The 26,287-nt window shown below is 34.9% G+C and overlaps 3 protein-coding genes across 6 annotated transcripts in view; 2 read left to right on the forward strand and 1 right to left on the reverse strand.

Moving 5' to 3' along the window:
• Positions 1-257: 257 nt before the first annotated feature.
• LOC112144927 (immunoglobulin-like and fibronectin type III domain-containing protein 1) lies at positions 258-13,275 on the forward strand. Its single transcript, XM_024269817.2, has 23 exons — positions 258-343; positions 3,107-3,229; positions 3,303-3,442; positions 3,514-3,613; positions 3,698-3,724; positions 3,869-3,914; positions 3,997-4,192; positions 4,550-4,663; positions 4,740-4,902; positions 4,981-5,253; positions 5,352-5,693; positions 6,684-6,808; positions 6,926-7,067; positions 7,153-7,446; positions 7,540-7,836; positions 8,760-8,936; positions 9,024-9,152; positions 9,237-9,545; positions 9,766-9,851; positions 10,784-10,976; positions 12,078-12,374; positions 12,736-13,062; positions 13,153-13,275. Exons 1-23 carry the CDS (start codon positions 304-306, stop codon positions 13,155-13,157), a joined length of 3,945 nt encoding a protein of 1,314 aa, XP_024125585.1. The 5' UTR covers positions 258-303; the 3' UTR covers positions 13,158-13,275.
• A 1,248-nt stretch (positions 13,276-14,523) lies between these two features.
• LOC112144926 (protein phosphatase 1 regulatory subunit 12B) lies at positions 14,524-22,339 on the forward strand. Of its 2 annotated transcripts, XM_024269815.2 has the most exons (7): positions 14,525-15,281; positions 17,513-17,529; positions 17,663-17,798; positions 18,989-19,090; positions 19,194-19,244; positions 19,320-19,370; positions 21,356-22,339. In XM_024269815.2, the coding sequence occupies exons 1-7, from the start codon at positions 15,180-15,182 to the stop codon at positions 21,440-21,442; spliced, it is 546 nt and encodes a 181-aa protein (XP_024125583.1). In that variant the 5' UTR covers positions 14,525-15,179; the 3' UTR covers positions 21,443-22,339. The 2 variants fall into 2 exon arrangements, with proteins under 2 accessions (XP_024125584.1, XP_024125583.1); XM_024269816.2 differs by lacking the exon at positions 19,320-19,370 and having other exon boundaries at positions 14,524-15,281.
• Positions 22,340-22,560: 221 nt separating this feature from the next.
• Positions 22,561-26,287, reverse strand: part of LOC112144925 (synaptotagmin-2) — a 29,164-nt gene continuing 25,437 nt past the window's right edge. For all 3 annotated transcript variants that reach the window (XM_024269811.2, XM_024269813.2, XM_024269810.2), the window contains one exon: positions 22,561-26,081. In XM_024269811.2, the coding sequence (XP_024125579.1) occupies positions 25,866-26,081 (216 nt within the window). In that variant the 3' untranslated portion in view covers positions 22,561-25,865. The remainder of the gene's footprint in view (positions 26,082-26,287) is intronic.

Genomic DNA, 26,287 nt, shown 5'->3' on the forward strand with positions numbered 1-26,287 from the left:
CCTGGTTATCCTATGTCTGACATCCTCTGTCGATTGTATTGCACATCCATTATGCTTGTTTTTGATTGCTTCAAATAAACAATTTCAACTCAAATTAAATCCAAATTTTGAAAAAAAGAAGGGATTTCTTAATTGACACAAAAATAGCCAACCTCACAAAAAAATCAATGCAAAGTTGAAACGCATTCATGTTCATAAATTCTGTCTTTAAGACCTGTAATAACACTTTTTGCTGTTTTTTGTTTCTGCCCAGCCTCATGAGAAGTATTCACTGACATAACAAACAACACTTAAAAACCAACAATGAGTTCAAAAACAGCCAACGAAGATCCAAAAGGCTCAGGTAAGTCCAGCTGTGAGCGTCTCCTGCTGGTAAATCCATTTTTAAGAACATTTTTCTTGAGTAAGAGGTTATACAACGTCATCAAAACATAATGTATTTGAATAAATAATAATAATAAAATAATATGGCTGTATTTTGAACAAAGCAAGACTTGAATATTTTAATATTTTTGGGGGGAAATTAGATTTTTGTAAAATTGCAAATTCACAAAGCAAAAAGGCTTCAATTACTCATTGAAAGCCAAGAGCTGTGTTTACATACATATTATGCATTATATTAAACAAATTAAAGATGCATCGGTTAATATATTGTTATTAACTTAATGTTAATAATTACGTTTTTTAAACTATTCAGAATTAATTGTTCCTATTGATGTACTTTTCTGTGTATTGCTGCTATACCTTTGAATAGATAATCATAGATCATGAGCATTAAACATAGACTGTTTATTATACATTTTGTAATGCAATTTTGGAATATTTCTTTAAAAATACTTTTTTTTATTAAGGCATTTGAATTGATTTGAGGATTTACTAGTCAAAAAGGATCAGAAACATGTTAAGGAAAAAAATGTTTTAGCCAAACCGTAACACATGCTCAGCTTGATTGAAAACCGACTAGCATTTGTTTTCATGCAGTTTTGCTTTTGTGCGCTTTTATTCATTTAATTTGTTAGTAGTTGAATAAAAAACTAAATAAATGATTAAAATACAACATGAACATCATCCACTCTGAGTTCAGGAAAAAGCCTTTTCATTAAAAGTTTAGAAAAAAATAGTTTTTTTTTTACATTTTTAAATGGATTGTGGGAAGGTAATATAGAGTAGGAATACTTAACAAAACAGATAGACTTTTGACTTGTGTTACAAAATTACAAATAAACCCTGCATAAATAGTATTCCAATTTAAATATTGCTGACTTAAGTAATAATACCCTTATTTACATGTTATAATGCTTAAGAAGAGTATCCCTATAAGTGGAAGCTGGTTTAAAGATATCAGTCTGTGACTCCAAAGGCTTTATTGTGACAAAGATACCTGACAGAAGATGTTTGTTGCAGCTGAAAATACAGCCGTGCTTCCAGGAGTGTTTTGCTAAGCAAAGAGAAGCAACAGCCTGCTTGACTTGAATTATTTGTAAATCAGTGCTTTAGGGACAGGGAATCCTGTCTGCATTCAGATGATTTAAGAACTTAAACTAACCCCTTGAGAGATGACACATACCATGTGATGAATATTCAAAACATGCCCCCGAGCCACAGTGAGACTGTCAAAAAACAATTATGCCGAATAGATAATCTCAAAGTGACTCAGAGGACTAAATGAAATAAGTTAGCCCTTGACATTACTAAAGCGAGGTGGGACAAAATATACAGTTTAGATTGATTTAAATTCTTAAAATGTGAGTTGGCGGATTTTAATTTATGTATTTATTTACCTGCCATAGAAATGCATTTGCATGTCATTTTATGCCTCTGCACTCGGCTTCGGTTGGATAAAAGATAAGTCTCAGTCAAAGCTGTTTGTGGTGAGGTTTAATTCTGCACCACAACAGTGCTGTATGACACTTTGTTTACTCGTTCAGGTTGTAGTGAGGTGATTAATAAAAAACAAAGCTCAGAAACAACTCTGCCTCATTATGAGTTACGATACTTGTAAAGAAAGAAGCTCATTTCAGGATGACAGATTACAGAAAACACAGAATGACAAATGTGTTTTGCTCATTTTCCTCTTTAAATAATTCTTATGGATGAGCAGAAAATTTATGTTTATGCATTTATTTAAACTCTGCAGATGAAAAGTTTAAAGTTGAAAAAATCTGTGACAAATTTTTCTTAACTTTTGGTTAAATGCACAGAAAACTTGACAATTTCTGTTTGATTGAAGAAACTTAAGGTTCTGTCACTCTGCAGAAGCTATCACCACAGACAAAACCAAAGGAAATAGTGCCCTCTTGTGGGATTCTGGTGGATAAAAGCAACTCTAGGAGGCCAAAATCCAAAACTACACCCTAAATCATGGGTCGAACAAGCTTTGAACACACTAAACCTAAAATGTAAAACTTTAAAAATGTAACTTTTTAACATAAAGATGAATAAAAACAGCCAGAAATATTATTCCAGATCAAATCAACTTAAACTCTTTCAATATTTTATTCTCCAAAAAAATAAATTTTGTCATAATTATACAAGTTAGAAATAAACTAAAAGTTAAAGGAAAAAATAACAATTATGTAAAACACTGTGTTCCAAAATTGAAACCCATAGGTCATGATGACTGGTCTCTCAGCCTCCATGATCGTAATGTTGCTTCCAAATGCTACCAGGGAGAGATAACATCGGGTTGTTAATAACAATAAAATAAAATGATCTGGCGGGTCGGGTCCGGCCCCGGGGCCCTGACTTTGACACGTGCTATAGAGTAAACACAAATGTTTTCATAAAGGTTAAGTTTTGAAAAAAATATTAGGTCAATTACTGTAATTCTAAAAAATAAATAAATAAATAAAAATACTATTTTATATGTTTCTAAAAACAAACACAATTATTAAAAGTTTTCTTTAAGGGGTATATTTTTTAGTTTGGAATTCCTTTCAAACCATTTATTTTTTTATGTTTGTTTGTTTGTTTCAGGAACCTGACACATTAAATGTAACGTGTAAATGTTATTTGATAAGTCAAAACTCAATAAAAACTTGAGGTGAAAAAAAAAAAAAAAAAAAGTTTTAACTCTTAAAATCTCCTCTTTCTCTCATTTTGACAGCGGCCATCAAGAAAAGGTCCAGAGTTCCCGGTGTCATGGTAACTCAGTTTGTAGAGCAACTCCCTCTAGGAAAGGCAACTCCTGACTTCACGCGGAAACCAATGGCTGTGACAACTCAGGAGGGTAGAGAAACACACTGATGAATAACTGACTGACTGACATGCACTGAATCATCATTCTGGTCTCTCTGCTTCAGGTAAGAAAGTGTTCTTCAAAGCTATGGTGAGTGGAGAGCCTAAACCAAAGGTCACGTGGAGCCGCAATAAAGGGGAGATGAACGATCCAGAGAAGTATAAAACCAGATATGATCAGAGAACCCAGGAACATATACTTGAGGTGAGGAACATAGGACAAAAAATATACCTGACGTGTGTTTTTTATAACTTTGTATCATCATGCTTCGTTAGATTATCAACATAACAATCGAGCAAGCTGATGCCTATAAGTGCTTTGCAACCAACGAGTATGGACAAGCTGTCTGCACCGCCACTTTGACTGTCATTGATGGTTAGTTTATCGACTAAATGTCATTATTAATACTATTTATTATTCAGTTTAACATATGTTCACTTATTTTTCTCATTTTCTCAGTAGGCAATAAAAAGAAATCTCAAGCAGGTATGAATCTCTTCTGAGAACTGAAATCTTGTAATAATAGTAGTTATTTTTGATATTCCAATCTCCTCGATCAAAAGTACTAGCAATGGTAGTTAAAGTGTTAAAATTTGTTTAATTTATTATCACAAATTGTTTCCCCCACAGAAAATGGGCAGCCAGTTCAGAATTTTAGATCAATGCTAAAGAAAACGTGAGAAAAAAAATCAGATAATACTCATAAATAAACAGAAATAAAATAGTGTTCCTCTGGTTAAAGGGTTTTCTCTTTTCAGTGAGGGTGTCAGGAAAAAAAAGCCCCCACCACCAAAGAAAGAGGGAGAAATCGATCCGAAACTCTGGGAACTTCTTCTCAGCGCATCAAAGAAGGACTACGAAAGAATCTGCCTGGACTTTGGAGTTACCGACTTCCGTTGGCTGCTGAAAAAGCTGAAACAGATGAAAACGGAGATGGAAGACGAGCAGTCAAAGGTAAAGCTTGATACATGGAAATACCTGTTAGAACATTTTAGAAAATGAGAGTTGGAACTTGTAAAACGTTTTCTTGAAAGACTGACAATTTTGGTGTGTGGGGGAAAGGAAACATAATGATGTGAGATGGAAACGTCTGATTTTGTATCTTTCCTCTCCTTTGTAAAAGTTGCTGGACGCCATTCTCAAGGCTGTTTCCGTTCAAATGCTTTTATGTTGTCATATTTGCAGATTGAGCATAAATAAACTTTTTCTTCCTGCTATAGTAAAGCTTCTTCTTTGTTGCATGCTCAGATTTTTGTCTTGGTGATTGGGGCTAAAGTTCCCTCTGGGATAAATAAAGTATTCTGATTGTAGGTTGTAGAGAAACTAGACAACGTCAAACAAATTCAAGTGAAACCAAGTGGGAGAGCCGAGTTCAGCTTTGACATGAAACTTGTGGACAACAACAGTTCAATTAACATATACAAGGTAGGAAATGTGATATTAGACTAAAACTGAGAAATGCAATTAAAAAAAATGAATTAACCTATCTTTGTTTGCCAAGGACGGGGCAGATCTTTCATACGATGATAATACAAACTCAAAGCACAGCCTGACAAAAACAGGAATAAACTATGTTTTTAGTATCAAAGATGCAGAGCCGGCAGACGCTGGTCTGTATCAGGTTGACGTTGAAGACACAAACGTTCTTACGACTGACTTTCAAGGTAAAACAAAAACTGTTTTTTATGTTAAATAGAGCATGGATTATAATGAATGGGATGACATCCTTCTCTCCTTCTCAGTGCCAGATGTGGAGTTTGTCGCCAGTATTAAGAGCACTGAAGTCAAAGAGAACGAAGACGCACTCTTTCAGTGCGTCTTGTCGGCGCCACTCAACAGAATCACCTGGTCGACAGACGACTCTTCACTGGAAGACGGGGAAAAATATCAGATCACTGTTTCAGAAGACAAACTAACGCACACCCTGAGAGTGAGGAACTGTCAGAAGGCGGATAAGGGAACGTACTCTGCCATTGTTGGCGTCACCAAAAGCAGTGCTGCTCTCACAGTGGGAGGTGGGCAGCGGTTTTGTTTTTCTTGAATATAATCACAGAACTTAGATTAAAAAAAAAAAATGATCAACATTTGTGAATAATTGTTCTATTGATTTCAGTCAATGGAAGCGGACATGACGACTCTAAGGACCAAAGCAACAAAATCACAGGAAAAACTGATGGGGATTCACAGCATTTGGACAAAGACAAAAACGCAGAGTCAGACGAAAATGCTTCAAGTACAGGAGATGGAAGTGGACTGGATGGAGGGGCAGGTGGTGAAGGGGCTTTAGATGATGGCAGTGGTGCTGGTTTGGGTGTGGGGACAAGTGAGGATCAACATGGTGGAGATGGGCAGGATAAGTGTAGTTCAGGCGACGGAGATGGAAAAGGCGCAGCAGCTGACACAACCAAAAAGAGGAGAGGACAGAGTGATCTTTCAGGCTCTGATGCAGTGAAAGGTAAAACTCTGTTCATGCAAAAATCCATATCATTAAAGAAATCTTTCGACAAGAGTGATTAAGGAGCTGACAAGTTTTATTCCGGTTTATTTTGTTGTTTTTAAAATGATAAATAGCAGTAATAAATCCACATCTGTTAAATAAACAAACAACAACAAAAAAATCATCATCGTCTTTAAAAGTATAGATAATATAGTGCCTAGTATTTGCATAAATATTCTGTAAGGTCCATTCTATCACTCTTATCATTCATTTGTGATTCAGGGATTAAAAAAAATCATTATCACACAGTTAAAAGTGGGTTTATTGATAAATTTTATTGGGATGTTAAAAAGAAAAAAAAAATATTAAACAGTCAGCTAAATATAGAGTTTTTTTTTTTTTTTTTTTATCAAAAAAAGCCCTAAAGAAAAGAAAATAAATCTGTTTATTAAAAGGTAGCTTTAATCAATTAATGATAAACATCTTGCAAAGCTCTAGATTGACCACTAGAGGGAGACATGCAATCTGTAACAGGGCAAGCTTCAGCAAAAGTCAATATTAGGGATGCAACAATTCACTGTCAGCTCAAACCTGGATTTTTGGGTCATGGTTTTGATTCGGTTTTGATATATGTTTTATGTTTTGCCAAACTCTATAAAAAATTAATAAAAATCATTATTTTTTTAATTTGGTACTAAGCAAGTAACAATAAAGAACAATAAAGATGTTTCAGTTACCATAATAAGCCTTGTGTAGTGTAATAAAAGCATAAATACTGTAATAAGTCCTTCTTAAATTTAGCACATTACATGTTTAACATTTTCAATTTAAGCACTGGTATGCAGTATGAATACAAGAATTCACTTTTCCCACAATTCAGTTCGGTTGTAAACTGAGAACTATCGTCTCCCCAGAAGATTTGCTTAAGATTCCTTGAGTTTGGCTATTCTCTGACTTCTCTTGCTCTAACAATATTAAATAACAGATGTTGTGCATGTTCTATTGCAGATCGAGGGGTTCAGTTTGTCAGTGGGCTGTCAGATACGGTTGCTAACGTTGACGAAAAAGTAGAGCTGTCCTGCAAATTGAGCAGTGATACTTCTGAAGGAAAGTGGTATAAGAATGGGAAGCTGGTATGTTCACTACTCGAGAATTATACGTTTATGTGATACACGTTTTTAGATACCAAACGGTATTTATATTAAGCTGTGAGATTTCTGAAATAACTGTATTTTCCTTTATCTGACAAGCTAACAGATGGGGATGGGGTAAGAATCATCAAAGATGGAGCCTGTCACAGATTGATCATTGACTGCTGTAAAAAAGATGATGCCGCCGTGTATCGCTTTGAAGCTGAAGGACGCAAATCTGAAGCAACACTTAATGTTCAAGGTTAGCGATAATTACTCAACAAAAAAAAAAATACAAAAATATATCTATATTCTTTTGCTAGAAACTTTTTGCTTTGGGTTTGCAGATCCACCAACTATTGATCTGGATGCTCTGGGAAAATTTAACCAGCCGGTCATTATCAAGGCCGGTGAAAATGCTGAATGGAAGCTGCCATTTTCAGGTGGAGCGCCGATGACCATCCAGTGGTACAAAGATGATGAGGAACTTTTGTCGGCAAGTAATGTAAAGATTGCAACATCAGACTCAGAAAGCCAACTACGTCTTACTAAGTGTCAGAGAAAAGACAGCGGACAGGTTAAAATAAAGATAAAGAATGAATTTGGAACTAAAGAAGCATTTTCACAACTTATTGTACTTGGTGAGTTGACAACGATAAACCTGTGTGTGCCCCATTCTGAAAATATGGTATAAATCAAAGACACTACAATCTCCTTTTTTTGAATGAGAACAGACAAGCCAACAGCCCCACAAGGCCCCGTGGACGTCATGGAAAGTGCTGTAACATCTGTCGAATTCAAATGGAAACCGCCAAAAGACAACGGCGGATGCCCAATCACTAATTACATCATAGAGCGGCAGCAGATTGGCCGCAACAAGTGGTCAAATCTGGGAGAGATCCCTGCAAACCCAAGTTTCAAAGATTCCGATGTGGATCCCGGACGGAGATACTGCTACCGGATCAGAGCAAAGAATGCCGAAGGTGTCAGTGATTATCTGCAGACAGAGGACATAGCTGCTGGTGTTTTACGTAAGTCTCAGGCTGCAGCCTGATTCTTCTGGATTAGTATTTTTATAGTAGTGCCAAACATTTTATATATCTCGAGTTTTTATTTGCAAACATGTGCACAAATGAAAAAAGTAAAAGATTTATTATGGGGTGCCGTTTGTAAATCAGAGATGTAAAATTTTTACATCAATGTTTTCAGATATTTAGCGTGTTTTAGAAGAAAAAAAACAGGTTTTGTTTTTTTCAAATGCATATTCTCAACCTGTAAATTCATATATTTATAAATGTTACATTTAGTAACTAAATATTTAGTTGGTTAACTAAATATTTAATTTTAAGCTAAATTTCTAGCCTACAAACTAAATATTTAACTTTTGCAACTAAATATTTAGTTTGCTCATTAAATATTTAAATCTAATCTAAATTTGTATTTTTTCAAACTAAATATATAAGTTTTGCAGCTAAATATTTAGATCAAAGCTAAATGTTTAATTAATAAAGCTGAACTATATATTTAATTCAAATCTAAATATTTAAATCTTAACTATGTATTTAGCTGACATGAAGGTAGTTATGTAAAGTATGTAATTCATAAATTTATAATATAGTTATAAGTGAGTACTATTACAGTCTTGAAGTAACAAAGATTTACAGTCCTTATTGGGCCAGATCCCCTATAGGTGCAGATAAATGTCATTATTAAAGCTAACGAGAGAAAATATGTTTAGCTATCAGTGCTGAATGCTTCATATGTCTAAAGTTATGGTTCTTTTTTTCAGTTTTCATCAATAAGTATTACTGTGCCTGAGGCACAAGCCTCCCTCCTTCTTCTTTTCTTGTTTCATCAAAGCATTAAAGTAACCAGTCTAACAGCAGCGGTGCCTTAAACCCGCCTCGAATGGTGTTTCATTTTCAACCTTTCTCTTCATTTTTCTGTCTCTCAGGTTATCCCGGATCTCCATCGACACCCAAAGTGGTCAGTGCCTTTAAAGACTGTATCAACCTGTCATGGTGTCCTCCGTGTGACACCGGAGGAACTAAAATCATCGGGTACAATTTGGAAAAAAATAAGGCAGGCACAAATTACTGGAGCCTCGTAAACCAGAAGGGGCCGATTGCAGGTGCGTTGTCAGTGTGCCAGCACCACATATTAAAAAATGATCTCCAACCGTGATGATTCATTACTGGGTCTACTTTACTGTCTACAGATACAACATATGCCGTCAAAGATGTCTTTGAGGGAGCAGCGTATAAGTTCAGAGTTTCTGCCATCAACCTGTCAGGTGCTGGAGACCCCAGTATTCCATGTGACACGGTTATTGCTAGAGATCCTATGAGTGAGTGATCACACAGCAGAAATCCATTTTCTGTGGCTTTTAAGAATATGTAATAAAACCCAAACTCTCTCATTGTAATTTCAGAACCCCCTGGCAAAGTAAGGGACCTTAAATTAACCGACTCCAGCTACACCACATTTTCTTTGGCTTGGGTGAAGCCTAAGGAAGTGAAGGGAGTGGAAGATGAAGCCCAGGGGTATTATGTGGAGATCAGACCAATAGAGAGCCTTGAATGGAGCCGCTGTAATTCAGTCCCAATAACTCTGACTTCCTACACTGTGCTGGGCCTCAAGGCCATGGCCACATACTGGGTGAGAGTATTAGCCACCAATTACGGAGGTGATGGAAAACCTCAGGGCTTTGACAAGTACATCATCGCCATGCCGCCTCCTGGTAGGAAACACAGCTTATTACAGTTGCTGTTTGTAAAAATGTTTGGCGTGTGTCCAACAATATTTCAAAAGTTCTTGTTGCTTTAAGTGAGAAGGACATTATTTCATTTAATCTTCAAGGAAACAATTTTAATTTTAAAAGAATAGAATTTTTAAAAGTTTATTAATTTATTTGAATGTTTTTCACATTGTTAAGAACATTTTTTTTTCTTTAATGTTAGTAAAACCCAAGTTTAAGGACCGCAACATGAAGACCTTTATGGTGGTGAGATCTGGAAACACTGTTCGCCTCAACGTCAACTTTGTGGTAAAAAAAATATACATTTTATTATAATTTTAAGGGCAATTTGGAAATTAAGTTTTGGGTTTGTTTGTTTTTTTTTCAAATAAAAGCTTGCCTTCTTATATGCTTGATACAAAATTAGACTATCTGGACATGTAATTGCATCTGAGCATCACAGACATATAAGACAAACTGTATGTTATTCATCATGTCATTATTTAAGTTAAATCATATTAGAAATGATCTCACTGTTACCAAAGTTCAGGTTTACTCCTGCCTGTCGTGTAGACCTATACAGAGTTTGCTCCCTTAAGTAATAAATCCTAAACTCTTTTCACTTTTATCCAGACACACCTGCTGGCTGCAGTTGATGAACTGCTGCATGGTGAAAAGGCTGTAGATAAACATGGGTAGAAATATATCATTATGGAAGTTAGAAGTAATTTAATGCACTGGTATATGTCTGAAAATGAAGTGGAAAATAGCTTGCTAAAATTTTAAATGTAAAATATTTTAAAGTACAGCAGTAGTAAAGCATTATCTGTGTTAAAGCTGAGAAAATGCAGCAGATGTAGTTAAGAGACACAAGAAAATAAAAGTTGTCCAGTGCATAAACACAGCATTTACACTGAATAATTACTGTATTTTACCTTTTAGTCAAAATTATGAGGTTTGTGGTTTTTAAAAGGTTTTCATTCATTATTTAGGTAAAAAAAAAAAAAATATATATATATATATATTTTTTTTTTTTTCTTTTCAGTCTTTAGAATAAGTTGTCAAACTGAAGCAGATCCTTTTGAAGGATTATATTCTTTTTTTATGGTGAAATCAAAGGGGAAAAAAACAAGATTAAATAAATCTATTGAAGATTCATTCATTTTCTTTAAAAGCTGAAAAAGATGATCAGAAATGACATCATCATTGCACTCATACAGTTTGATCCTTTTTTTCCACAGGCTTCCCCACTGCCTGATGTTTCTTGGGTAAAGGATGGCGTTCCGGTGCCTAAACACGTAACAATTACCAATTCTGACAAAGGCTCCCAGCTGCTGATTCCCACATCTGAGAGAGCGGACAGCGGCATCTACACCATCACTGTGAAGAACATTGTTGGGCAGGAAAGCTTTAATGTTGAAATCAGAGTGACAGGTACCTATAACGTGAATATCCCTGCTCAAAAATAAGGAATCAAAATATTTAATTAACAGGGTAACCAAATCAACATTTTTTTTGGCTATTTCCCTCTCTAAATGGGGCTTTAAAAGTGTTGTCTGTTGGTCATTGCCATTTTTTTTTACAAATTAAAATAAACTTGTTAAATTCTTTAAAATTTAGTCAAAAACCATCTCCTACAGCAGGGGTATTCAAATCCAGGCCTCGAGGGCCAGTGTCCTACATGTTTTCCAACCAACCTTCCATTGAAGCTCCTTATTGGCTAAACATACCTGATCCTGGAAATTAGCAGCAGATAAGGCAGGATTTCTGGAAAACCTACAGCAGAGAGGCCCAAATCCAGGCCTCGAGGGCCAGCTTCCTGTAGGTTTTCCAGAAATCCTGCCTTATCTGCTGCTAATTTCCAGGATCAGGTATGTTTAGCCAATAAGGAGCTTCAATGGAAGGTTGGTTGGAAAACATGTAGGACACTGGCCCTCGAGGCCTGGATTTGAATACCCCTGTCCTACAGGTTGAAACGAGGTATTAAATTTTAATTTTGTGATTGGTCAAACCATTTAAGTCCACACCCAAAACTGAAAGCGGGCTCAGGAGAATCTGTCAATCAAATGTTTTGAACATTTGAGCCCACAATATAATTGAGTCACTTGATTGATCAGTTCATATTTGGACAAACTTGCACAATAAGTCATGAAAAAATATAGGATTATCAAAAACTTGTTGTAAAATGTATAAAAGCAGTTTTTTTCTGACAAATACAACAAATGAAAAATAGTTGTTCACTTCTCAATAGAAGTCTAAAGCATTTTGGCCTTTAGGACACTGGGTAGGCCTACATCTTGCTTGAAACATAGTGGGGTAGGGGTCACTCATTCCAGTTCTCTTGTATAGTCAGTGAGATAAGGATAAGTCCAAAACAAAAAAAACAATAGGTATGTGCACAAAAAACAAATAAAAACAATTAATTTAACAGATTTCTGTTATTTTTAGAATATAAAAGCTAAAAAAAAAAAGTAGTAGAAAATCCATTATCAAGCCATTTATTGACACAAACTCTTGTTTTTACTTATTATTTAGACAATCCCAAGCCTCCAGGACCCGTGGAGTTGGACCAGAAGACACCAGGAACGGTGACCCTCAGCTGGGGCCCGTCTCCAGATGAAAAGAGAGACGACAGACTGCATTACATGGTGTCCAAGCGGGACTCCTTTAAACGCACCTGGAGGACAGCGGCAGACAACCTCTTTAACAACAAGTTCACAGTGGTTAACATCATGGCTGGACGGGAGTATTACTTCCGGGTGTTTGCTAAGAACGACATGGGACTGTCACCTCCGTCTGAGTCCCCTGTGTTTGCTGTCAGAAAGGAAAAAGGTTCGTTTTATATTCAGCTCCTTTAAAGTTTAAAGTTTAAACAAATATTAGGAATTTTGAGTTTATTAATTGTAATAAATAAAAAAGAATAGTTTGAACTTCACACAAAACATGCAACAAAAAATAAAAACATGTTGTGCCCAGGAATTAATATTTGTTTACTTATTTTATTCTAATTGTATTAGTGAATTTCACATGGAAATGCTAGAATCAAAGAATTTACTTCATCTGAATTATTTAATTAAAGAGATTTGAGATCATGTAGAACAGAAGAAAAGTTTGGACACCAAATCTGTGCATCTTTAATGTTTTTTTTATTATTTATCCATAAATAATTTATATAATTTCTGTCTGTTTTCAGAAAAGTTCCGTGTAAACATGCCTCAGAGTAGGTCTGTGAACTTGGAGTCACCGCCGTCATTTCTTCTCCCCCTGAAGAGGCGGACAGCCCCTCAGGGCTATGAATGCTACATGAGCTGTGCCGTGAAAGGGGATCCCGCTCCACGCGTGACATGGTACCACGACAACATCAGCCTCAACACGAACACCAACTACCACATCACAAGTGTATGCGGAGTCTGCTCCTTGTTAATCCTGCGAGTGGGACCAAAAGACAACGGAGAATACAAAGTAGTCCTAGAAAACAAACTGGGGATGGCAGAGTCCTCCATGACCCTGAACGTCAGAGGTATCAGTTAAGTTTGAAATCTAAACAATATCAAAGAACATAAAAAAAAAATGTTTTTTTTTTAACAATCTGCTAATGTTTTCTTTGCAGAATAAAGAGGAGCAGAAGCTGAGGGGAAACCTGAACTATACTTTCCTTTAACAGAAAAAAAAAAACTCTGATTCAGTCAAATGAGATGGTCCCACATTAAAAAAGAAAGAAGTGTCTGACTTTTACAGATGTGTTTACTTCTATGAGAACACTTAAAAAAATGACATATTTTAATTAAATAGTTTGACTTTTTGGGCCTATATGTCCCAGAAGTGTTCTGAAGTCTGAAATTTAAGTGAAATCTCAATTATTAAAACGAATAGTGAAAATGTTATCATCTTTTGCTTTGGAATATTAAAACAGACAGTTCAATTTTGTATTTTCAAAGAAAAAGCATTTCAAGAAAAATGTTTTTTTTCTTAAAAATGTGTGCATTTTCCTAATTCTACTAGTATCATAAATTCTGAAGTGTTCATTAAAGTGTTCTTGTGTTTTGTTACTGTTGTTTTTCACCATTATCCTCTAGTCTACTCCATAACATAACATAGATTTTTTAATCCAGAAATTCTCTCCTTCCTCTGTGATCAAAAAATGTGTCTCCCTCTTACAACAGCTCAGATTTCTTTGGATTCTGACTTTGCTGGAATCTGGGAAAATGTTTTTTTTTTTTTTTAAGAACATATATCTTTACAGAGTTCTTAAAGAATATTCATATTATTAAATAATTAAATATGGAAAAAATATTTCATTTAAATGAATCAAAATTAAGAATTAAGGAACACACTTTGCAGCCTTTTTGTAAGAGAAAATGTAAACAAAAACTAAATTGAAAAGTTTACCTTTTTGCTGACAGCAGGGGGCGCTTGGTTGCTACAGGAGTAAGGTGAAACAAACATATTTCTTTAGAGAACTGCTGAAGTTTTGAGGCTTTGCAGATACCAAAACATGCTCTTGTTTTAATCCACACAGTTAGGATATATTCTCTCTTTGTACCACAAATGTCCAAAACTCCAGGCCTCGAGTCCCAGTGACCTACATGGTTTTCAACTTGTACCTTTTTTATTGGCAAAAGACACCTGATCCAGGCAGGTAACCAACCTCAGGTAAAAGCAGAATTTATGAAGAACCAGCAGGAGGCCGGCCCTCGAGGCCTGGAGTCCCTCAACCCAGCTTTACACTGTTGACCGCATCACAGATCCAGTTAAAATCTTCTGTTTACTTTTGGGATGTACATTTTAAATGAGCCCAGTCATAACAAAAATAATGAGTTTTGTTTTCATTATTATTATACATTTTTAAAAGGTTCCTCGAAGAAAAAAAAAAGAAGCAAGGATGCTATAAACAGTGTGATGATAACATGTGAAACAAGAGATTGCTTTCATGAATGACCAAAACTCATTGGATTCATCACCTGCAGGGCGCTGTGTCCAGACAGGAGTTTAAAAATGTTGATTTAAAAAACTTTATTATCCATCTATCCATTTTTCTAAATTAGTTTTTTCCCTTTTCGGGGTCACAGGACTGAAATTCTTTTGGTTTATCTGTGATCAGAAATGATTCGTTGTAAGTGGTTATGAGTGTGTGGCTACAGCAATAAAGCAAGTCTAAGAAATGTAGGAAATGTATTATTTTACACTTTTTTCATTCAAATACAGCTTTTTTAGGATGTTCAGCTATTTCAAAATATCCACAGGGTGTGTAATGATTTGAAATTCTGTTTGTTATAATTTGTAGAATTATCTTGAGCCAACTGAGAGTCTCAATGAATAAGAAGGCTGTCATTTTTCTGTGTATACACACAGACACTCACACACTCCACAGCCCGCCTACTTCCTCAAATGTCTCACACTTGTGCTTCTCTTTCATTCTCATCTGGTAGGCAAATTCCTAACATCCCTTCAAGGTTACTCTTACATTGTTCACTTCAGCTGAGGAGGCAGACACCTGATTTTCGTGTGCACAGGAAACTACGTTAACCCTTCCTCGTCTCGCCGAAACCGCTTTGGCTTTAAAATAAAAAGAGGTTTTGCTGGTGCAGTTGCTCGGAAGTGAAGCTGCATGCAGCGATTGCGACAAACTCGGGAGCAATGTCATCTCTGCTTTCTCAGAAAAAAGATCAGCCGTGCCTCAAAAAGGAGTTTTATGATTCTAGTTCGACTTCATCTACTGCCAACACCAGGAGTCAGAGGGTAAGGTCTGATTCTTCAAGATATTCTTTTTGTTTACCTCAAGGAAATGACTGTGCTGACACAACATAAACACAGCTTATATTTTTTGCTCTTTATCAAATATTTTTATGTGTTTTTGTATTGCATCCTCCTATTATAATGTTGGATGATTGCATTAGGAGGGCTTCATTTGACATAAAAGCATCCTTTTTGAGTTGGACTTAAACAGAAGTTACCATAGGCAGCAACATTTGTATTTTAACTTTATTTGCTTTAGATTTTCAAGCATAAAAATAAAGTACGTCAAAGCTATAAATGCTAAATGCCTTGACTTAATATGCAGACATTATCCTCCTTTAATGAAAATGTTTTTGAGACAAAAGGCACTCTTTATTTTATTCTACACTTGAATAATTTTATCAGCATAATTAGCTTTTTTGTCATTTGTACAACAGTTAATTTAAAAAAATAAATGTATTTTTATAATGAAAAAAAATATATGTTTTGCATAAATCTAAATATCTTTAAAAAATCTGAAGTCAAACTTTTCCCAAACAAAACTCTAAATTTACTTAAACTGTACATTTTTTGTAACTTTTTTAAAATTGCAAGTATTTAAGTAAACCAAGAATTCATTTGATAGTGTAATGCAAACAACATCCTGATGTTGGATTACTGGAGAGCAGGAAAACGGGGGGTGGGGGGGGGGGGTATAGCAGCATGATGAGGGGGAACAGAGAGTCGGAGAGACAGAGAGCTTGGAGGACTTGCATGTGGGAACTCACAGTATTTATGGATGTTTATCTCTCTGCCGGTCCTTCGGGAAGCTCACATTTTCCATTAGAGATTTGCTGGCAAGCATACAAAAAAAAAAAAAAAAAAACCCTGTGATCTTGGGATTCGCTTAAGCTTAATGATGGAGAAACCATTTAGGAAAAATTAGACAAAATTATGTTTTTTCTTAATTAACATGATAATTAATAATAATTAATGTAAAGCAGGTCTTCATTTTTCAATTCAGAATCCATAACCACCAAACTTCATGTGTTCTAAATAAGTGTGTTAGAGATGTAAAGGTCCTGTAGGGTCTAAATAAATAAAATTGTTGTTTTTACCTGTACAGGATTCCTTTAAAATAAGTTTCAGTGACAAAATGAAAGAAGAGTTCATTATTTTAAAGTATTAACTTTATAGAAGTGTGTTCTGTGTTCAATGTTAGTCTTTTAAAACAAAATTATGATTTGATCTTTTGCAACTTAAATGTTGCTGCAAAACAAAAAGATAAAATTGACAATATAAGTTATCATTAATGATCTTCAGTAGAGAGCAGATGCAACTTGTAACTGTTGCATGCATTAAAACAACACTAGATCATTAGATAAATGTCACAATTGTGATGGTTTTACTATCTTAATGGATGGAAATTAAAGTAACTGCTCATATTTTCATATTTCAGCTGAAATAGAGTTCATTTTTTGGAGAGACTTTTTACTTTAAAATTATACTTTTTTGTTTTTAGTTAGAAATATAATTCTGGTGAAGAGCGGTGAACTGCCTTATACTACCATCGTCTTGATTAAGATCTTGAACACAACTTGGTCTTTTACTGAGATACGCATAATTTTAGTGTCAATGACGTCACCCTCTGGTTCTCACAGACTAAACCCACAAGTCTATTTTCATAGTGGACAACAGTCACTGTTTGTCTAAACTTTATAACACAATTTATTTGACAGATTTTACTTAAACAAATGGAATACAACATTTTTATTTATTTATTTTTAGCAAGAACTGAATGCATATTCCACCTAGACCCTGGAAGATTTTATAATCCTTTCACAAAAGAATGACTTGTTCTACTTTTTTAATTGAAACCCTCATGGGACATAATCCCAACATCCCCTCTAACTTTAGTCGGCAGTATCTGCGGGTCACTGCCAGAGCTATTACCTTTTTTGGATGTGTTTAGTTGTCTGCTGCTGTCAGTTTATTTAACCAGTTACTCTCCCTGTCTCCCTTTAACTGCTTTTGGTATGAAACACTGCTATAAACCTTTAAATGGAAAGTTACTGCATGCCTTCTTAGCAGGGTTTAAATTTATGGAATGTTCCCTTCTGATAACTGTTCTCTTCATCTGACTTTGTAGATGCATTGATAGATTTTACCTTCTGTAGAAATGTTTTGACAAACTAGTCTTAAGTAAAGTTTAAACGGATGACATTAACTCACAAATCACGTCTTCTCTATTTCAGCACGAACGACTATCCAGGTAAGTTTAGTCTCATCTTGTTTACTGTTTGAAGACAAAAAGGACAGAAAAACTGATTTTTTTTTAAGAAGACAGAAATCCCACAGTTGATTTGAGCCTTAACAGCATCTGAAAAGCTTTATTCTGTTTCAAGATTGGGCCTGACCAAGACTGAAGTCCCAAACGACTCATCAACAAATCATGCCGAGTCATACTTCCTTCAGAGACAGAGGAGACTTTCTGCAAGAAAAAAGGCCGAGGAGGAGAGCATGAACAGCGAGTACAAAAAGGCAGGTGATGCCCTAAACTGATGCTTCAGGGGGATTATGAAAAACCAACAGAAGGTGGAAAGTTGCAGTTGTGGTTTCATTAAAAAGACAACATCTTTCAAAGGATTTGTGAGTTATTTTACCTCAACTGTTTGTAAAGTTCCAACAACTTTTCACCACATTAATTAACTAAAAAAATAACAACAGAGGAACATTTTTCAGAGGGAGATACATGTGCAAATAACAATTATAAGGTACATTTATGGATTTTACTTAATTTTAAAACAAAAAAAATACATTAAAGCAATTTATCGTATTGATGTGAATCTATTTTTAGCTTTAGAGTAATTTCCTGGTTTTGGTTACATTCTGGGCAATTTTTGTATATATGTGTGTGTTTTTTATTCATTGGTTTAATGGCAGGGGCAGAGCTACAGAGCACACACACACTTGCCCCCCCAATTTTTGAGTCAATATTAGTATAATTTGCGACAAAAATTAAGACACCATCAATGCAAGCTTTTTTAAGGATTAGGCCAAATCCAAATTCTTAATTTACAGCTTCTCCCCATCCCTAGATTTAGCCGTCCAAATGGAAAGCAATGGAAAAATTGTATCTTCAAATTTGGACGTTACTCCCACTCGATGACATCACCAATAGTCACCAGTCAGCTACGTTAGCATTGAACTACTAGCGCTCGGAAATACATAGCAACATTGGTTTTATTACATTAAAAGGGCCATGTGTGAAACAAAAAAGTTGATAAGTCATGTAAAGAAAATGGTATGGTCGAACCGGGATGGGATTATATAAGTTCGCTTCCTCCCACTCCCTTTCAAGCGATCAATTTATGATTAATTATGTAAGATCTTATTTTATGTATTATTACCAGATAACTTGAAATAAACCATTTCATTCATTCATCCATTCATTCGTTTAATAATAAATCATCATTTTGATTCTTTCATTTGTAAAGGCCTTCCACTCTACTCTTCTTGCTCGACTTCCTATCAAAGTCTTCTACACCCCCATATAAAACAGCTCCACCACTGTTTAATAGTTGCTATTTACAACCTTAAAATGCAATCACAGTGTGGTCAAGAATTCTAATATTTAGTTGCCAAAGTTAAATTGTGGAACATTTGTAGTATTTTTAGCTTACTTCAATTCACTTGGATGAATTTAAGTTTTATTGATACTTATTTTCTAGATGTACGAAAAGGCTGTGGTAACCAATGAAAGACTCAAGTCCCGGCTGGAAACCAGTAAGCAGGACCTTGCAGTGATTCAGGAGCAGCTGCAGACAGCACAGGTACAGACGGCAGGAATCCTCTTTTGGTTCAAACAAAACGTCAGAAAAGACAAGTTTTTGTTTGTTTAAAGCTGCAGACCCTTCAACTGCTCTTCTGTTGCAGAAGCAGAGGACTTGTGACTCGAGCTCAAAAATGCTCGAAGCAGAAAAAAAGGTATGAACTCGTGAAAACATTTATTTGTCTTTCTAAAGGTATTTCATCACTCCATGTATGAAATTATCTTCATAGGAAAGTTGGAGGCTTAAAAAGAGGATAGCAGATATGGAAGAACAGTTAAAGGTAACAAATATAACTCCTTAAAAGTTGTTAACTTACTTTAAGAGTATACGAGTCAACAGGAGGACATCTGTGCCAAGCAGCAGTGGGGCTTTGTGCTCTGGTCTGAGCTGTTTTGTCTGAATGACTTTAGCTGGCATCGTTTGTCACCATTCTGCTGCAGAAGGAATGGGTGAACTGTTTGACAATGCAGCTGGTGATCCATCAGTACTCTGTGCAACTCCTGCAACTGTCTGTGTTTTACCGGGAGAATACAAAGCAAACAAAAAAAGCTCTTGTTTTATGTGAACAAAAGGTCACGAGACGCTGAATATAGACCCTTGCTACAGACGCATTAATCCATGAGGGCGCAAGTTTAGAATCTGTGGCTGTTTTATTGATAGTTCCTCATACTCTTTTCTTTTGTGATGACAGCTGTTTTTGTGAGATTTATTGAAACTTCTGTTAGGCATTGTAAAAGTTATTGCCTAATGATTTACGTTTTACTTCAAGTAGACTAAATACAAATTCATTAATTTCAGCAGTTTCCCCAAGTGGGGAAACTAGCTAGCTAGCTAGCTACAGTTTGCTTGCTAGATAGCTAGCAAGCAAAAGCAACAAATTTGCAAATTGTGTGCTTGGAAAATTACAGCTGTTGTGTTTTTTTTTTTTTTTTTTTNNGGCAGATTGTACATTTATTTTTGCTCTCATGTTCAAAAATAACAGAAAAAACAAAGATTATAAGATTTTCTTTTCCAACGTTAAAAATCAAGGGGAAAAGACACGTTTTCTGTCTGTTTTTGTCAGTAACAAGGATTTTCTTGATGTGCAGCAATGGTTAACAGTATTGCATGATGTTGAATTTGTATTTGTATTTTCAAAACTGGCTAAGGCTATGTTCAAATTCACTCACTACTCTCTAACCCCCTAAAGATGATATAGCTCAGGACCATCCATCCCTGGATTTGAATGCAGCTCTGACACATGCTCACATTTTTTTTTTTCTTAAACACCAAATATGACACCACCCCTTTGCCATTTTAAAAAACCTATAAAATATGAACATTTTAGGAAGACTACACATACATCGAATATGTTTTAATGATAAAAACTTGAATAATTAATAAAAAATGAAATACATAAGCATATTAATATACATCATCCCCCTTGCATAATCAGTTCCTGCCATTCTTCAAATAACATTGTTCAAACGCAATGCATTGTGGTCTACAGTATATTTGCCAATCTTCTGAGCAATGATGCACACTAGACTTCTGGGAAATATTCAGGGCACTGAATCTTGGAATTGTAGATTCGGAAACTTCTACAAAACAGAAAACACGCTATTTAGTGCACTGTAGCGAGTGAATTCAAATGCAATTGTATCTTTTCTCACATCGTCCAGATATTATCATGTGTACCTAGAATGACAGAAATGTTAAATCCATTCAAACTAAAAAATAGAAACTGATCAAGGCTATTGTACTTGAGTTAGAGTACTGTGTTTTCAGTGTAACCACATACTATATCTACCCCAGCAGGAAGCAAACCTGATTGTCAACATGCTGTTAGTCAGAGCAAATTTACCACAAAAATGCATCTTCAATTATGCAAAGAGAAAGCGTTTCTTATTCACTGACACATTCATTCAAGAGGATTTTATGAGTCCACACAAGCATACCTGAAAACCGAACAAACTCTTATGGGGACGAGGGAGCACATTCCAGCACAGGATTTATTAGAAGACTTGCGTCACAACAAAAGTTCATGATGATTCCTCACTTCAAAAATGTTACACTACAAGGTTTGTTCAGGCAAGAAGAAACATCTTTGGCTGACATAGTGAACTCTTACACTGTGTAACCTGTTATACCAGAAATTAGTTTTCAAGCTAAGTGATGTATTTATGATGTTTTTTTTTGCCTGTATAAAAAAAAAACGTTCAGGACAAAAAAGACATTAATGGTGTTAAACAATCTGTAACTGTGTCTATGCTTCTGTCTCCACAGACCAAAACAGAGCTGATGATGGAGAACCAGAAACTCAATGATGAGAATGGAGCTTTAATCCGCGTCATCACAAAACTTTCCAAATGAAATTAAAAAAACGCCAGTGGAAACCAACACACAAACATAACCTTATGGAAATCCTATGAACATTTAAAACTTCAGATCAACTATCAAACAGCAGCTGTTTTTTTTTCCTTATATGTAAAATTGGTTATGGTGATTATGTTTAGTGAAGTGGGAAAATCCATTGCTTCAAAGTCTGATTGCTCATTAGCTCAGCTGGTTGAGTGAAGGAGTGTCTGTGCAGAGTCTGTCAAATGTGTTTTTTTGCAAAAACATCAGTTTCTAGTCCATAATACCTGAAATAATAGTTTGAACTATATCAACTAACCTATTTTTATGCATTTAAATTGTATTACTTGTATATATAGATTCACAACACAAGTATAAACTGTATATTGTTAGTTTGTTTGCGATTTGTTCACTTTGGTAAATGCACTCTTCATCCATAGGGGGAACATTCCACTGCCAAATTTAAGAAGAACAACTACATGAATGTAACATCAAAACTATTTAAAGGAAGAAATACTGAATTACTTGTAATAACTTAGGAATATGACAGTAATATATAGTTTGTGATAGTGTTTTAGTGGACTCATTTGATCATTGTTTTTTTGTTTGTTTTTTTTATAAATAAATAAAGTAATTTCACTATACCAAGTCTTTAGTATGTTACTGTTTATACATCTATAAAAATATACATAAGTATATATGTATGTTAACGCTAATATTGATTTCTGCTAACAAGCCAGCGGAAGTATCATCACAGGAGCATCACCAAGGAAACTGTATTCTGAGTTGATCCACATGAAGACTATGATACCATACTTACAAGCAGAAGATGGATGTTCTACATATCTCAAAAAGTATAAAAAAATCAGTTTGGAGTATTATTTATTTGATTATTTCTGAAAAAAACAACAGCATGAATTAAAAACCTGTATTTCTCTTAAATGTTAATCACTTGAGCTCTAATAGTTTGGAAATACTCGTATATTTTGTTTTCTGATTTATTCGAGAGTGGGTATTTGTGTGTAAAGGTATCATGTACACTGCAGCCAATAAGATGAGTGGCTCAGCACTGACATCTTCTGGCCACACTTGAACATGGATTTGATATGCACCGAAATACCGAACAAAACAAGTAAATAAATCAGTTTTATTTCCAGTGGTTACATTGTGACAAAACACAGTTATGTTTTTGTTCTCCATTGTATTTATTTTAATATTTCTTGTAATGAAACGTGTTAACATTTTAGGTATTTTTTAAAGCTTTGTTTTACTGGACTTTTTTAGTAAAGACATTAAGTTAAGCAGTTTACAAAAAGTGGGGTAAACGACACACCAATACAACACAAAACAAGACTCAACACACAAACATTTACCTTGACAATTTGCTCAGTGACTAAGTAAAAAGATATTCTTTAACTGAAGATCAGGTGATGATTTGTAACATTAAAATGACAGTGAAGCAGCAGCCTTACCTCAAAGATTAGTACATCGTGTTGATTGGGTTCTCTTAATGTCAAGAAGAATTAAATCCTCAATTTATCAATATTTATCACTTAATTTATTAATAAAACTACTTTTTTATTTTTCAAACTAATTTAATTTAACTTAACAGTTTTATTTGACATCAGCAAAAACATCGATATAGCACTGTGAACAGCAATGGCATGTCCCTTCACAAATAAAACACAAAGAATTTGGATTTGGTCTAAAACAAGTTTGAAATAAAAATGGCAACTTTATTTATTGAGATTTATTGTAAAAATCAACAAAGGGCAGACAAAAGTTAAAAGAAACATCTAAAACTATGAATTAGTATTTTTTTTAAGAAGTTTAACTATAGTTTTCATGGAAACTGAGCCTTGATTGATAAAATTAGGCCACGGTAGATCTGATAAAAAAGTAAAGGGATTTGCATGTCTCTTTGTGATTATACACTTTTTTAAAATATTTATTTTACCAGAAAGATGAGATGAGATCTCTCTTTCAAGGGAGACTTCAAGATTATCATGAACCATTACTGATAGAAATGTGTAACTTTTCGGTTTTTGGTACCAACTGTTCAAGCAGATGTACAAAATTGCCTAACTTGCTGCCCCAAATCAATAAATCAGCGCAGAAAACACAGAATTTCAGTCATGCAGCATTTTGAACAAAATATTGGAGTTCAACATGAGACACACATAAATGCACAAACACACACACAATGCTTTGACCCAGTCTAAATATCGGTAACAGACATACAGATGTGTTTCTTGTTTCATAAAAAAGAATACACTTTCTTATTTTTTTTACACTTTTATTATCAAAAATTACTCACAACACAAACACACACACAATAGAATTAGTTTCTCTTTAAAACATGCTGCTATTTACATACTTGTACTTACATGCTGTAGCCTATTAACAAATCTGCGTAATGCATAATTGTAATAATAGAAAGACAAACTGGGAATGATAGCATGCTGGGAGTTTTATTTTTTTGTTTATTTTATCTGAATATCTTCAACCATATGGAAGCAATAAGTAAATGTAGAATTTTGAAAGAAATAAAATGATCCAAATTATTAAGTTAATCCTGTGAATCTTTTGAAATCTGTATATTTGTTGTAAGTCCTTAATTAAAAAAAACTGTATTTGTTTTGTTAGGTTAGTAGAAGATTAGTAGGTTTGAATCCAAAATTAAAGAGGGAGTTTGCCTCAGGATCAAAGCCTGTTGACGCAACTGACTGTTCTTTTAATCCAGGCTCTCTGATTGTTAATGCATCTCACAAACAGGAATCTAAGCCCATTTAATAACAAATAGGTTGATCTTTCAAGAGATTTGTGTTTTCTTTTAATTTTGCATCAAATCTTCATTTAGAAATTGACAGTGCAGCTTTGAGTAAAAACAAGGCAGGTTTGATCATTTCTTGTTTTAGCTAACGTTTTTATAGTTAGTCTGCAGCAATGAATGTATTTATTCTGCAAATGGAGGTCAATTAGGAATATTCTTTTACTTTTTAAGCTGAGCAAATTGTTATATTTGCAAACACCCTTCAAAAACTAAAGAATACTAATACTAATTGGCTGTCTTTCCTCACTTTCATTGATAACTTTAAGAGTCCATTAACATAGAAAAACTGAAATTGATAGTTTGGTAATGTTTTGGAAGCTTTTGGACACCAGTTATTTTAAACAAAAAGGAAATGATATGGCTACATATAAAGAAATATAACATAAAGTCACCTGACGTCATTTATTACCTGATTATGAAAGCACACACTTGTTTATTTTCAGTATTCTTTGTCTCCTGCACACCGCACAACATTTATAATGAAGTTCTAGCATTCCCACTCTGCAGCATTTCATTTTTAGGATTCAAAAGCGCACTAAGAAAATAATACGAGGCATGATACATGCTTCATTTTCTATTTGGTTTGAGCCGATGGTCCAGAGTTGTGTGCTGTATTGCATGTTTCACTCAGCAGGTGCCATTCTACAAAGTTGCATTTTACGCTTGAACTAACAACACTTAACAGACAGCAGTTGCAGCGTACATTTAGAATTCAGGTCTGGACAAAAAACATCTTGTATATGAAAATGGGAGACACAACAATAGCAGTCCATAGACGAGACAATGTTTAAAGAAAACACGACCGATGGCACTTCTACCACTGGATAAGTGCGCTTTTATATCCAAGTGTATCAACACAAAAAAACCTCATGGCACATTCACAGTGTCCATGACAGCTTTTGGATAACATTCACCCTCTAGAAGACAATTCTTACAACCCAACAGGTATCTCAAAGCATCACATCAGGAAGGCACGCTTGTACTCCTGTCCTACATCCCATCCATCTGAATAAAAGCCTGAATGCATAGATGCACCTTTTGCAACAAAACAAAATGAACAACAAACATGTTATTCTAGCTGGACTGCTGCAGCATTGATTCCCTGACCTCATCCCTTCTCTATGTTCTTATATCTACTGCTTTTTAATAGATGTAAACCAACTCAGTGACTAGTACAGCAGTACTTTTTATTGCAGGTTATAGCACGCTGATTAACAAGGTAAAATACTGGTTCCAGTGTGTGCACAGCAGTGTTGAGGTAAATAAAGCATGCTCTAACAACTAAACTAAAGCTTTATATCCAGCAATGTTTTCAAAAAGACCTTTATCCAATGTCAGAACCCTAATGTATCTTCAGATCAGGAGACTTCAAGTGGATTATCCAACCACACTTGTCTCTGCTTTCACCGTGTCACTTTAACAAGTGAGATCCCAAGTTTTAAAGGAGTTTTCTTTGACTTAACCATGAATGAGAACATATTCTAAGTGTCTCTTTTTTGCTGAGCAGTATTCATAGCGGTCATTTTTTTGGGATTCATGCAAAATGAGGGGAGAATGAGGGAAGTTTTTTTTTGAGTAAGGACATTAGCTGGTTGATGGAGCGTGCTACTTCTTTGCGAACAGGGCTGCCAGCTGACCATCAATATCCTCTTCAGGTTGCAGTACGTGCCATTGGGCGATGGGGCGGCGTGGATTAGACAGCATGTCGGACCAGTGCTTCAGGCCCAAGCCAGTTGCTTTGCTGCCGACAAAGATCTTCCCGATGGCGTCGTTCTTTCCAATCTTGTCATAATCAAAGACGGTGACGGCCACCAAGATTTTCTGACAAGAACGTAGGAGAAAAATATGTATTTCTATTATCCTGAGGATGTTGTTCTGTATTCCTGAAATATATATATATATATATATATATATATATATATATATATATATATATATATATATATATATATATATATATATATATACATATATGTGTGTGTGTGTATTTATCTTTTCTGTTCTGTTTTAATTTTCTGCCAGCATAG

The sequence above is a fragment of the Oryzias melastigma genome, linkage group LG5 (genome assembly GCF_002922805.2).
Source record: "Oryzias melastigma strain HK-1 linkage group LG5, ASM292280v2, whole genome shotgun sequence".
Classification (NCBI taxonomy): domain Eukaryota; kingdom Metazoa; phylum Chordata; class Actinopteri; order Beloniformes; family Adrianichthyidae; genus Oryzias; species Oryzias melastigma.

What these genes read in the sequence shown, in the direction of transcription:
- LOC112144926 (XM_024269815.2), top strand. Translation starts at nt 15,180, where the DNA reads ATGTCATCTCTGCTTTCTCAGAAAAAAGATCAGCCGTGCCTCAAAAAG. An exon ending in TGCTCGAAGCAGAAAAAAAG is followed by an intron (nt 19,245 to 19,319) that starts GTATGAACTCGT and finishes TTATCTTCATAG; the next exon opens with GAAAGTTGGAGGCTTAAAAA. An exon ending in ATATGGAAGAACAGTTAAAG is followed by an intron (nt 19,371 to 21,355) that starts GTAACAAATATA and finishes CTGTCTCCACAG; the next exon opens with ACCAAAACAGAGCTGATGAT.
- LOC112144927 (XM_024269817.2), top strand. Translation starts at nt 304, where the DNA reads ATGAGTTCAAAAACAGCCAACGAAGATCCAAAAGGCTCAG. An exon ending in CCCAGGAACATATACTTGAG is followed by an intron (nt 3,443 to 3,513) that starts GTGAGGAACATA and finishes ATGCTTCGTTAG; the next exon opens with ATTATCAACATAACAATCGA. An exon ending in CCAGAAGGGGCCGATTGCAG is followed by an intron (nt 8,937 to 9,023) that starts GTGCGTTGTCAG and finishes TACTGTCTACAG; the next exon opens with ATACAACATATGCCGTCAAA.